This window comes from Oryx dammah, unplaced genomic scaffold (genome assembly GCF_014754425.2).
Source record: "Oryx dammah isolate SB20612 unplaced genomic scaffold, SCBI_Odam_1.1 HiC_scaffold_1, whole genome shotgun sequence".
NCBI classification, from domain to species: domain Eukaryota; kingdom Metazoa; phylum Chordata; class Mammalia; order Artiodactyla; family Bovidae; genus Oryx; species Oryx dammah.
Genome location: NW_024070185.1, coordinates 37,584,439 through 37,597,329, shown reverse-complemented (window position 1 = coordinate 37,597,329; position 12,891 = coordinate 37,584,439). Strand labels below are relative to the sequence as shown.

Genomic DNA, 12,891 nt, shown 5'->3' with positions numbered 1-12,891 from the left:
ACTCTGTAATGGCCTATATAGGAAGAGAATCTTAACAGTAGATATATGTGTATGTGTAACTGACCCACTTTGCTATAAACCTGAAACTAACACAACGTTGTAAATCTACTATAAAATAAAAATTAAATTTCTGCATGGTTTTTAAATTTATGAAAAAGTTAACACAGAACCCATTTTGCATGACTGCAGAATATGCTACAATTCATGACTTAGGGTGAATCCTGAAGTGAAGAAGCCAAGTGAAATAGCTCAACCGTGTCCGACTCTTTGCGACCCCATGGACTGTAGCCCACCAGGCTTCTCCATCCATGGGATTTTCCAGGCAAGAATACTGGAGTGGGTTGCTATTTCCTTCTCCAGGGGATTTTCCCGACCCAGGAATTAAACCCAGGTTTCCTGCATTGCAGGCAGACGCTTTACCCTCCGAGCCAGGGAAGCCCTAGAAGTCGCCAAAATTCATGCTGAATTATACTATAATTGAACTGAGAAAACAGTAGCATGTTTTATTTACAATAGTCACAGTGGGATGTTGTATTGATACAAGTCAAAAGGTTTTTATTAAATGTGCTCTAGAGAAAATGATCATGTTACGTATGGATCATAACTGAAAATTTAGGTGCTTATAATTTCAGGTTTATATATTTTTTGAATTATTCTTGTTTTAATTTTCTCTAGATATTCTTCTGAAAATCATTAAATAGGTTAACACACCATTGTAGTTCATACACCAATGGCCACATTTAATGTGCAGTTTCAGAGAAGTTTTCTTTTAAGCTGTCTACTAGTCAGTGGGCCTATTTTGTTTGTAACAACATCTGAAATTCTGAAGTTTTCTACACAATGTCCCTAAAAAATATTACATTTAAAAAGACATTTTTCTGAAAAAGATTTTTTGAGTGATAAACTGTAAATTTAAATATGAAGTGAATTCCTTCCCATCTATAATATCTATAATATCTAACACCTAGCCCATTGCATAAACTGAAACATTTGGAAGCTAAAATATGCATCATTACCCAATGAAACCAACATTTTTGTAGATATAGGATTATTCTAAAATTTATATGTAAAGACAAAACAACTGAAATAGCATTCTGAAAAAGAAAAAAGAGGAATCAGTCCTGCCTCTAATGTCAAAGCTCTCCTTGACCTGATGTCCCTTTTCAAGTAGTTAGACAACAAGCTCCTCTGGATCTTAGTCTCCAAAGAGCCTCTTGATGAAAGTGAAAGAGGAGAGTGAAAAAGTTGGCTTAAAGCTCAACATTCAGAAAACGAAGATCATGGCATCTGGTCCCATCACTTCATGGGAAATAGATGGGGAAACAGTGGTAACAGTGTCAGACTTTATTTTTTTGGGCTCCAAAATCACTGCAGATGGTGACTGCAGCCATGAAATTAAAAGACGCTTACTCCTTGGAAGAAAAGTTATGACCAACCTAGATAGTATATTCAAAAGCACAGACATTACTTTGCCAACTAAGGTCCATCTAGTCAAGGCTATGGTTTTTCCTGTGGCCATGTATGGATGTGAGAGTTGGACTGTGAAGAAGGCCGAGCGCCGAAGAATTGATGCTTTTGAACTGTGGTGTTGGAGAAGACTCTTGAGAGTCCCTTGGACTGCAAGGAGATCCAACCAGTCCATTCTGAAGGAGATCAGCCCTGGGATTTCTTTGGAGGGAATGATTCTAAAGCTGAAACTCCAGTACTTTGGCCACCTCGTGAGAAGAGTTGACTCACTGGAAAAAACTCTGATGCTGGGAGGGATTGGGGGCAGGAGGAGAAGAGGACGACCGAGGATGAGATGGCTGGCTGGCATCACAGACTCGATGGACGTGAGTCTGGGTGGACTCCAGGAGATGGTGATGGACAGGGAGGCCTGGCGTGCTGCGATTCATGGGGTCGCAAAGAGTTGGACACAACTGAGCAACTGAACTGAACTGACAGTATTTTTAATTTCAGCAACTGTCTTGTTTGTCTCTGTATGCTTATTCTTCAATTCCTCTAGGTCTTTGTTAATTGATTCTTGCATTTTCTCCATTTTGTTTTCCAGGTTTTTGATCATTTTTACTATCATTATTCTGAATTCTTTCTCGGGTAGTTTGCCTATTTCCTCTTCATTTATTTGGACTTCTGTGTTTCTAGTTTGCTCCTTCATTTGTGTAGCATTTCTCTGCCTTTTCATTATTTTTTTTAACTTATTGTGTTTGGGATCTCCTTTTCCCAGGCTTCAAGGAAAGTTGAACTCTTTCCTTGAAGAAGGTTGAATTCTTTCTTCCTTTTGGTTTCTGTCTTCCTAAGGTTGGTCCAGTCGTTTGTGTAAGCTTGGTATAAGGTGAGATTTGTGCTGAGTTTTTGTTTGTGTTTGTTTGTTTTTCCTCTGATGGACAAGACTGAGTGAGGTGGTAATCCTGTCTGCTGATGATTGGGTTTGTATTTTTGTTTTGTTTGTTGTTTAGATGAGGCCATGCACAGGGTGCATGGTGCATGCTACTGGTGTAGCACCCTGGGTGATGCTGGGTCTTATTTTCAAGTGGTTTCTTTTGTGTGACTTCTCACCATTTGGTACTTCCTAGGGTTAGTTCTCTGGTAGTCTAGGGCATTGGAGTCAGTGCTCCCACTCCAAAGGCTCAGGACTTGATCTCTACTGCCTGCAGTTAGTTGCTGTGGTCTTGATAAGTTGATGAATGAAAAGAACCTGAGGTTTTGCAAGGTCCTCTTCAGGAGAACATTGAGAAGGACCAGAACCCTGTCCTGCCTGCATCTGAGGTCCACAGGAGTGGCCTTCTCGGAGGAACCAGACATTTCACAGGACCATGACTCTGTAAGAGGCTTGCAGAACCACACTGCGCTTGGGAGCCAGAGTCTGAAGACCACGTGAAGTGTCAAATAATGTTTTGTGACAAATAATGTTTTGATGTGCAACATTTTGATGCCAAACTGTCCTCGTCAAACCCTCCTTTACTTTAAAAATACCATCCTCAAGTAGTTAGGAATTAAAAAATGACCCAAGTGAAATGTTAGCTAAGAAAATGACATTATGATAAAAACTAATCACAGTAAAAGGGTTAACAAAACAGCTACTGTGTCAAAATGATCTGAATCAGTACATGGCAACCTCAGAGGGCCACTCTCAAGAAAACATGGTAAAGCGAGAAAACATGGTAAACAGCAGGATAAAGAGGATATGCTTCCACACCTCAGAAGGAATTCAATTTTAATCAAACTCTCTGTCGCATAACTCAAATATTCCCAACAGTATCTAAGTCTCTGCTTCAAATAGCTTTAAATAAAACCCGCTCAACATGTTCTTACCAATCTCTATCTAATCTGACATAACCTAAATCCTATGCTTAACTCTTGAATTCTGGGCAAAAAATGTCTGGGTGGATCTAGCCAACCTAACCTTTCTGATATCTCAAGAGCACCTTAAAGCAGTGGTTTTCAAACTCAACATCCCCAAATATCCCTGGGGGACTAGGGAGAAATATGAAGTCTTGGCTCACACCCCAAGTGTACTGAAACAGAACTCTAGGGTTTCAGCCAAATGTGAGAACCATCCCTCGAATGAACTGGTTCAAAATTGGGAAGGGAGTACGTCAAGGCTGTATACTTTCACCTTGCTTATTTAACTTCTATGCAGAGTACATCATGTGAAATGCTGGGCTGGATGAAGCACAAACTGGAATCAAGATTGCCAGGAGAAATATCAATAACCTCAGATAACGCAGATGACACCATTCTTATGGCAGAAACTGAAAAGCAACTAAAGAGCCTCTTGATGAAAGTGAAAGAGGAGAGTGAAAAAGTTGACTTAAAACTCAACACTCAAAAAACTAAGATCATGGCATCTGGTCCCATCACTTCAGGGCAAATAAATAGAGAAAAAAATGGAAACAGAGACAGACTATTTTCTTGGGCCCCAAAATCACTGGATGGTGACTGCAGCCACAAAATTAAAAGATACTTGCTCCTTGGAAGAAAAGCTATGATAAACCTAGACAGCATATTAAGAAGTAGAGATATCACTTTGCCAACAAAATGTCTGTATAGCCAAAGCTATGGTTTTTCCAATAGTCATGTACAGATGTGAGACTTGGACCCTAAAGAAGGTTGAGCATCAAAGAACTGATGCTTTCAAACTGTGGTGCTAGAGAAGACTCTTGAGAGTCCCTTGGACTGCAACGAGATCAAATCAGTCAATCATAAAGGAAAAACCCTGAATATTCTTTGGAAGTACTGATGCTGAAGCTGAAGTGCCAATACTTTGGTCACCTGATGTGACGAGCCGATTCACTGGAAAAGACGCTGATGCTGGGAAATACTGAGGGCAGGAAAAGAAGGGGACATAAGAGGATGAGATGATTGGATGGCATCACTGACTCAACAGACATGAGTTTGAGCAAACTCCAGGAGATAATGGACAGGGAAGCTTGGGGTGCTGCAGCCCATGGGGTCACAAAGAGTAAGACACAACCGAACAACTGAAGAACTACAGCAACCCCTCCAAAACCTTACAAACTGCAGAAAATCCAAATATTCTCTTGAGAGTCAAGAAGTTGGGGAGAGGAGATCCTTCTCATTGCTTTATAGTTCCCCAAAGATGGCTCCTTTCATCCTTCATCCTTCTTTCTCTTTCTAGCAGTCTGAGTATCTCCCTGGAAATACTCAGGGTCTCTGATACCTGGCCTCCTAGAGCTCTCTGTAGGGGAGGGTTCTGAAGCTGCACTAGGCCCACTAGGAAAGTGAAAGTAAAAGTCGCTCAGTCATGTCCGACTCTTCCCAACCCCATGGACTATACAGTCTATGAAATTCTCCAGGCCAGAATACTGGAGTGGGTAACCTTTCCCTTCTCCAGGGGATCTTCCCAACCCAGGGATCAAACCCAGGTCTTCCGCATTGCAGGTGAATTCCTTATTAGCTAACCCTAAGGGAAGCCCTAGGCCCTCTAGGAAAGCAAGTCAGAAATGATGAATGACATGTCTGCTCAGTGACACTACCATGAACTTAGGAAAGAAGGGGAGGGAGATGGCCAATATCAAGTGTTTGACGCTCTTTGCTGTCCATGGTGGCTCAGATGGTAAAGAATCCTCCTGCAATGTGGGAGACCTGGGCTCGATCCCTGGTTGGGAAGATCCCCTGGAGGAGGAAATGGCAACCTACTCCAGTGTTCTTGTCTGTAGAATCCCCATGGACAGAGAAGCCTGACAGGCTACAGTTCGGGGCAGGGGGTGGGGGGTGGAGGGTGTCACAAAGAGTCGGACACAACTGCGTGACTAAGCACAGCACAGAGTGATCTGCACACCACGGTCATGACTTAGCCTTCAAAGGCCAGTTTTAAAGTTCACTCCACTGGAAGATGTGAGTCATCTAACTAAACCTCCCTCTTTGGGGTTCCTCCAGGGCAACACACTTTCCAACCCAGTAATGTACATTAGAATCACCTAAGGGCTTTTTAAACACTCGGTGAGCCTGGGTACTGCCCCTGGAGGAGATTCCAGTGTAGCTAGTTTACAGGTGGGGAGGACATGGCTCCCCGTGTAATTCTAATATGAAGCCAGGACTGAAAGCCCCATGGCCCTGTGGTTTTCACGGTGTGGTAGCCAAACCAGCATATCAGCATCACCCAGGATTATATTAGAAATATGAATTCTCAGGCCTCAATCCAGACTTATTAAATCAGAAACTGTGGTGGTGGGGCCAAGGAATTTCACAAGCCCTACACGTGATTCTCATGTATAATCAAGTTGGGGAGTCATTGACTGTGTCCTGTTCACACCTCATTTAAGAACCTTACCAGGAGATTCCAGGAAAGTGACTGCTAGTTCCATCTACACTCAAGATCACAGTTTGCAGTTTTTAGAGACAAAAACAACTTCTGCACTATAATAAGCCAAGTAAGCTAATAATAATTCCAGCTCCATGGAAGGTGTTAATTACTGTTTCTGTCTGCCTTAAATGGTACATCATAATTCTAACCTAGCAGTTCCCAGAGAATGTGTGTGCTGCTGAATGATTTTCAGAGTGTCACCGTGGTATGGGGAGCAAGCTGAAGCAAGCTGTCCTGGGCACAGTAGGAAATGGAAAGGTAATTAAATATTATTTGGTTATGTTCTCCACCAAGTGGAAATGCTCTCTAGGTTTACAGACTGAGCAAATAAATAAGAGAAATGGGGACAAGTTTCTTGACACTTGTGTTTTAAGTTCTTTAAACAACTTTGGGATATAACTGTCTCAGGAAATAGACCACGTGAAGGCTTGGCTACTGGAATCAAAGATTTCATGCCACAGTTTATGGTTATTAAATCCTTCATCATCCACATTTATCAGCCATCCCTTAATGAAATCTCAATCAAATCAAGAAGGCAGTGTTCCTTGCTTGCTGTACAGGAGAGAAAACTACACCTAGCACTAGGGAGGAAGCCACATAACAGAGCTCTGGAGACCTGACATATTCTGGGTGCTAACCTTTCCTTTGAACTGCTGGTTTCCCCTCAGAAAAAAAAAAAATACACTGAAGAGAAAGGCCATATGGCAGCCTCCATCCAGGCAGGAACTACTAGAGAAAGAGAGAATAAATGCCTTCTGTGAGCCTAACACAGGACTGCGCCAGATTGGAAGACATTATGAGGGCCCAGGAGCGGAGTCCAGGCAGAGTTATCAGGAAAACACACAGAAACACTCAGGTTTATGCCTGAAAATTGCAGGTCTCCTGCTTAGGCATTTTAGAACCGTAGAGTTGCACTTCGAGTCCACTTGATGTTAAATATTCCTCTGTTCTACAGAGCTTGGCTCTTTTGCCTGTTGTTGCAAGCTTGCCTCATTTTGTTTGAGTACTGCATTGCTGCAAAGGAAGACAGGTGGTCTGCTCAACCCCAGGGCAGGTTCAAAGCCAACTTCATTATGCCATCAACTGATGGCAAAACCCCCCTGAGATCAGGAGTGCCAGACTGAAAATGAATCTGTAAGCATCTTATCAAGAATTTAAGTGTTTTGCCATATGCATGTCCCCCACAATAAAAATAACATTTTTGAATTGTATTATGATAATATATATCATGCTTTTAAAAAAATTCAGTAATCTAAAATACCATAAGGACAAAAAATAAATATCACTTGAAATTCTATCACCTTGAGATAATTATTTGGGTGTCTTTGATCCTCTTTCCATCTATGCCTCTGCATAGATCTGTAAAACAGTATGGCAGTCCCTCAAAAAATTAAACATAGAATTACCATATATCCAATAATTTCACGTCTGGGTATACACCCAAAAGAACTGCTAGGGCTCAAATAGGTATTTGTACACCAGTGTTCACAGCAGCATTATTCCCTATAATCAAGAGGTCAAAGCAACCCAAATGTTCACTGATGGGTGAATGGATAAACAAAATGTGGAATATGCATACAACGGCATATTATTCAGCCTTTAAAAATGATAGACATTCTGACATGCCACAACACTGTTGAAATTTGAAGATGTTATGCTAAGTAAAATAAGCCAGATAAAAGGACAAATATTGTATGATTCCATTTATATGATGCACCTAGAGTAGTCAAGTTAATAGTGACAGAAGGTAGAATCATGGTTGCTAGGGGCTGGGGCATGGGGTAAGTGAGGAAATATTGTTAAATGGGTACAGAATTTTGATTTGGGAAGACAAAGAAGTTCTGGAACTGGATGGAGTTGATGGTTTTACAATGATGTGAAGGTAATCAATGCCATTGAATTTAACAGTTAAAAACAGGTAAAATAGTAAATCATGCTCTGGATATTTAACCACAGTGAAAATCTAAGGTAGAAAATATTTTAGGAAGTAGCAGCTGATGCTACTTCCTAAAAATTATGCCATACTTATCTTTTAAATATCATGCAGTAACAAAAAAGGAAGGGAAACATATTTAGATTCCAAACTTTCAGTGACTGGACTCTAGAACTCTATAGACACATTGACCAATTCCAACTAGTCAGGCATAATAAAAACACATCAGGAAATGTTCCCTTGATAATAAGGGATTACTAAACCGTCTGTTTTACAAGTGTAACTTCAGTGGCTAACATGGTATACTAAATTCTTTTTCTGTGCAGAGTGGGCAAGAAACTTGTGTTTCTTCTTACAGTAAGTATGAAGCTTACACTGGTCCCTGAGATTTCACTAGCCAGCAGTAAATCATGACGAACTAAACTGTAAGTAGTTAGCCCTGTGGTAGAATGATTCTGAGACCTGGAACACAGAATTATAAGACTTGGAATTTATAATCTTCTTGTGGAAAAAATAACTACCACAAATAAACCAAGATGGAGGCTGTAGTAAGTAAGCTAAAAATAAAATCATTCACATACAATATGTGGTAGATGCCTTTCTCTTTTCCCAAATGAGAATCAAATTTCCCAACTCACTGGAAACATAGCCCCTGTATTTTCCCAACAAAGAAGGAGGCATTTCCCCATCTGTCAGAGCAGCCTCTGCTTAGGACCAGAAATATCTACTAAGCTTCAACGAAGCCTCTGTAACTCTGAAGTCAGCTCTTGGAAATGGGTGGTGTGTTTGGGAATTTCTGAGCTGAAGAAGGCATCACTGCCGAGAACTACAAAATAATAATGATTTCTTTTCCTTCTCCATGGAAAATGGGGTCTCACCGGCAATCATACAAATGAGAAGAGTAAGAGAGAGAAACACCATCAGGTCAACTGAGGAGAAGAGAGAAACTTATAAGATGATGGTTTTCAACCTTGGCTGCAATCTGGAATCACCTGGGGGGCTTTAAAGAAAAACCCATGCATGCATCCCTTCCCTCACCATACTCTTTTCCCATCAAGATGTTCATTCTATCTGGGACTGGGAGCTGAACACCAGGATTTTTTATAGACTCATCACACGAGTCTAGTTTCCAGCTCAGGCCTGGGAACCACTGCTTTACAAAAGGAGAACCTCCTCATCCTTCAGTCAGTCTTCTGCAGACTCTGCCCAGGACCTCAATTTTTTGCAAGAGCTAATGATTTAAAAAATGTTAAAGTGGTCTTGCAAAATAGCTCTCCAATAAGACACAGAAGATGTGATCATATTCCATCACTAGAGGGCAGTTTCTTCATTGTCAATACTTAATTAAGGTATTATTGCCTCACATGAATTCACTCAGGTTCCTCTTGTTAAAAAAAAAAAAAAAGCTGCATGATGATGTTTTAATGAAGGTATACTACAACCTGACTTTCATACATGTCAGTTCCGTCCTATTTATGAAATGAGTGGTTCCCAGGCCTGAGCTGGAAACTAGACTCATATGATAAATCTATAAAAACGCCTGGTGTTCAGCTCCCAGTCCCAGATAGAATCAACATCTTGATGGGGAAAGAGTACCATGAGGGAAGAGATGCACGCATGGGTCTGAGCGTCTAATATTAAAAAGGCTTTGTGTCCTTTTATTTGTCACATGCCCTCTTCCTAATGGGTTTGTATTGTATGGGATATGTTGTTTTCATAAAGGGTATGGCTCTGCTGTGACCTATGTTACCAAAACAGGAGGGAAGGTGTGATAGTATCTGACTAAGATCTGATTACATTCTGTCTCAGAAAATGAGCCAATAAATGTCAGTTTTTAAATCATTTGATTTTTTAAATCTTGAAATAGAAATTTGGCATTTCTAACAAGCTTCTGGGTGATGCCAATGCTGTGACTGCTGGTGGAGAAACCACACTGAGCAGTGGGAGGTAGAGAAGCTGGGGGCAGACACAAGATTCCTCTTCTGAAGGTATCCTCAGATGTTAACTTACATGTTGATGACATGTCTGCCTGCCTATCTATTCCCATGAAGATAGAAAGACCACAGATCCAGTGTATCCAAGCAGGATATGCATCAGAATCATCTGGTTGCTTCTTAAAAGTTTTAGTCTCGACCCCTGAAAACCAGTAGGTCTGGAAAAGGGCCCAGGAATTTATATTTTTTAACAAGTACCCAGGAGATGTTATGATATCCTTCTGGTATTTTTTTGTTGTTGTTGCTATTGTTTTCATGTTTAAAGGCAAATGCATTCCATTCCTTTCCATGCAAAACATAATAAGGTATCTTATACGTTTGTTGTTTCTTTTCCAAATCAAGTTTGGAAACTTGATCTGGATTCTCCAAATAAGTTTGGATCCTCCAACTTTGGAGGATCCACTCATCCTCTACAGTGAGCCATCTTATACCATGTTCTGCTAAGCATCTTACATAGGAGAGACTTGCTGACTAGTTACGAGGTTTGTGCTGGGAGAAGAGCTAATGTCTACTGTCTCTTCTGTTGCCATCAAGCTCACAGAAGGGCCATTGTCAACTTGTATCAACAGATGCCTACAGAAGCCATTCAGAGAGTCCTTGGCAGGGAGGAAGGTACAGGACAAGAGATTTGCTATTCTGTGATTGGGTCAAGAGTCTCAAAGTTTCCATTAAGTCCTAGTCTCCAAAGCCATGCATAGTTAGTTACTTCCACTGCATTCTGTTGGAGCAGTCACAAACTTCCACTCAGATACAAGAGGGAATATAGACCCCAGTACTCATTGGGAGCAGTGTCAAAGTCACACTTGACTGGACACTACATTTCCATGAGTTTGCATGTTTTCGAAAATCACTTTTGCTCAAAATTTTTTATTTTACAGAGGCTGAGGCCAGAAAAGGGGAAAGGATATTTCAAGGTTGTTGACAAAACAAACTAGGATCCAGACTCTCCTGGTCCTACTAGACTGAGGCATTGCTGCTTATAAGGAGCTCAATTCTGATTCTTAAACTGTAAGGTGGATGTAGTAACTACCTTTCAAAGATGGCCCACAGTGAACCAGGATTTTCCACATTCACAACCACATGTTGGACCCCTCCCACATTTAATTTGGGCTGCCCTAAAATGCTACGACAGATAGAATGCTCTGGAAGGGATGCTGTGTAACTCCAGAGGCTGAGCCTGAAAAGGCTTGCAGCTTCCACATACTTCCACCTTGGAACACCTCACTTTGAATCCAGACCCAATTCTGTGAGGGAGCTTCAGCAACCACTGGAGAGGTCCACATAGTCAACTGGACTCCAAGCCAACAGCCATCACTTCCTGCCCAGCTCTGAGAATGAGGCCACTTTGGATCTTCTAGTCATCCATCCCAGGGGGTATTATACTACAAAAGATAACTGAAAAGACAGAAGAAGAAATCTCTTTACCTGTTAGGCTGGAAAGAGATTTGATCGTAGCCAGTGAGTTCACACAAATCCTTCTCGAGTTCTCGGAAAAGCTGCTGGTATCCTTGAGCTTGTTCCAGAGGCACAAAGGGGTGGATATTTGCAAATTCTTTCCATGTGATAGGCTGAAGAGCAAGAGGAGAAAGCATATGCATATGTATACATTGTAATAGTAATAACAATACTAACATTAATAATGATGATGATGATAGCAATAGCTAACACAGAAATTGCCTACTATGTGTCAGGCACTAATCTAAGCATTTTAAATAAATTCATTCATTTAACTCTTACCGCAGTCTTATAAAGTAAGTACTGTTACTGTCTTCATTGTACAAGTGAGTCATAGTGGCCCCAAAAAGGGCACTTACACAAAAAAATAACCTTTTCCTATTTTTTCAGGAACAAAAAGGCCCCCAAATTGATTTATATCCATGAAACTCAATGAGTTGTTTCAGGCATGTTTTATTCAAACTCTTGCATAGCACATATATTACTCTTTTTTTTCATTAAGCAGAACAAAACACCAACATAAAAGTAAATGGGGAAAATCCTACAATATAAAATGATTTTCTTTTCCTGATGTGATTTGTCATATCAGAATAATCCTATATAAAAAAAGAAACATGCTGGCCTAGTACAGATACTTACCAAACACCACAGCAGGATACAAAAACCTTGTTGATACAAGGAATAAATTAAAACCTCAATCTCAACCCTTTTGGCACTGAGAAATGATTTATAGAAAGCTTAATTCCACCTGAGCTTAACAACTACAAGTTGATAAAAGCTTTTAACATGGCAGATTTAAAAGGGAGTCTTGGGGGGAGAGGTAGGAAGAGATAAATGCTCTATCTTTACTTATTTTAATATTTAAAAATAATCTCAGTCATAAACGTAAATGATCAGGTTGTGATAAAGTTAGGGTTTCTGCCGAGATTGTTTAAGAGTGAGGTACAGGATTTCTAAAGTAGTTATTAATCACAGTCCCAGCGGCAGGTTCTCTCATTATCTACTTATGCACAAGCCAAGATACTGCCTCTGGTAAGCCCCCTCTTAATAGACGTGACCTACTTACCGTGAGTTCAGATGAACTGTTGAGCTTCATGGTACAGGACCCCTTTAAGAAGCACAGCCAAAGTGTATTACGTTAGTGACTTCCTATGTTCCATCGGATTGGTCCTCCCATCTCCCTGAAAGGCCAACCATTCATCTCTCTTGCAGCATATTAGGTGTGACCCAAAGAGGTGGACTCAGGGTGGAGTGGGGAATGGAAAGAAAGGCAATAATTACCAGTGGAATCATGCTATGCACAAGGGAAATGTCCTTGTTCTCTAGTCGCTTCATGTATCGGACAATATTTGTTTCTGAGTGATAGCTGTGAACACAGAACACAGGGTTTAGACCAATATAATTAAATAAGAGCCCACACACATCTTTCTAAAAGGTTAAGATACACTGATATCTACCTTCAACATACAGATCAAATTAGGCCATGAGCAACATGCCCGCAAAGTATCAGAGAGAAGGGCATGGACCATCCCCCACAAACCACAGAGGATTCCCTACGACAAGAAGCTGCCCATGGGCATGAGAGAAAGGGCTGGAAAGAAGACGACGCTGAGTCCCTGGGTATGATCTTCAGCCTGGCAGCCATGCACTCAAACTCTCATCTTCTCAGGAGTAGAATTATG

General features: G+C 40.9%; 1 protein-coding gene across 1 annotated transcript in view; it reads right to left on the bottom strand.

Moving 5' to 3' along the window:
- The window catches only part of LOC120863468 (glycine dehydrogenase (decarboxylating), mitochondrial), an 80,837-nt gene that overhangs the window by 27,787 nt on the left and 40,159 nt on the right, over positions 1-12,891 (bottom strand). The window contains exons 13-15 of the mRNA XM_040239749.1: positions 12,491-12,575; positions 12,276-12,317; positions 11,180-11,322 (exon numbers count right to left, since the gene is read on the bottom strand). Coding sequence (XP_040095683.1) covers positions 11,180-11,322; positions 12,276-12,317; positions 12,491-12,575 — 270 coding nt within the window. The remainder of the gene's footprint in view (positions 1-11,179; positions 11,323-12,275; positions 12,318-12,490; positions 12,576-12,891) is intronic.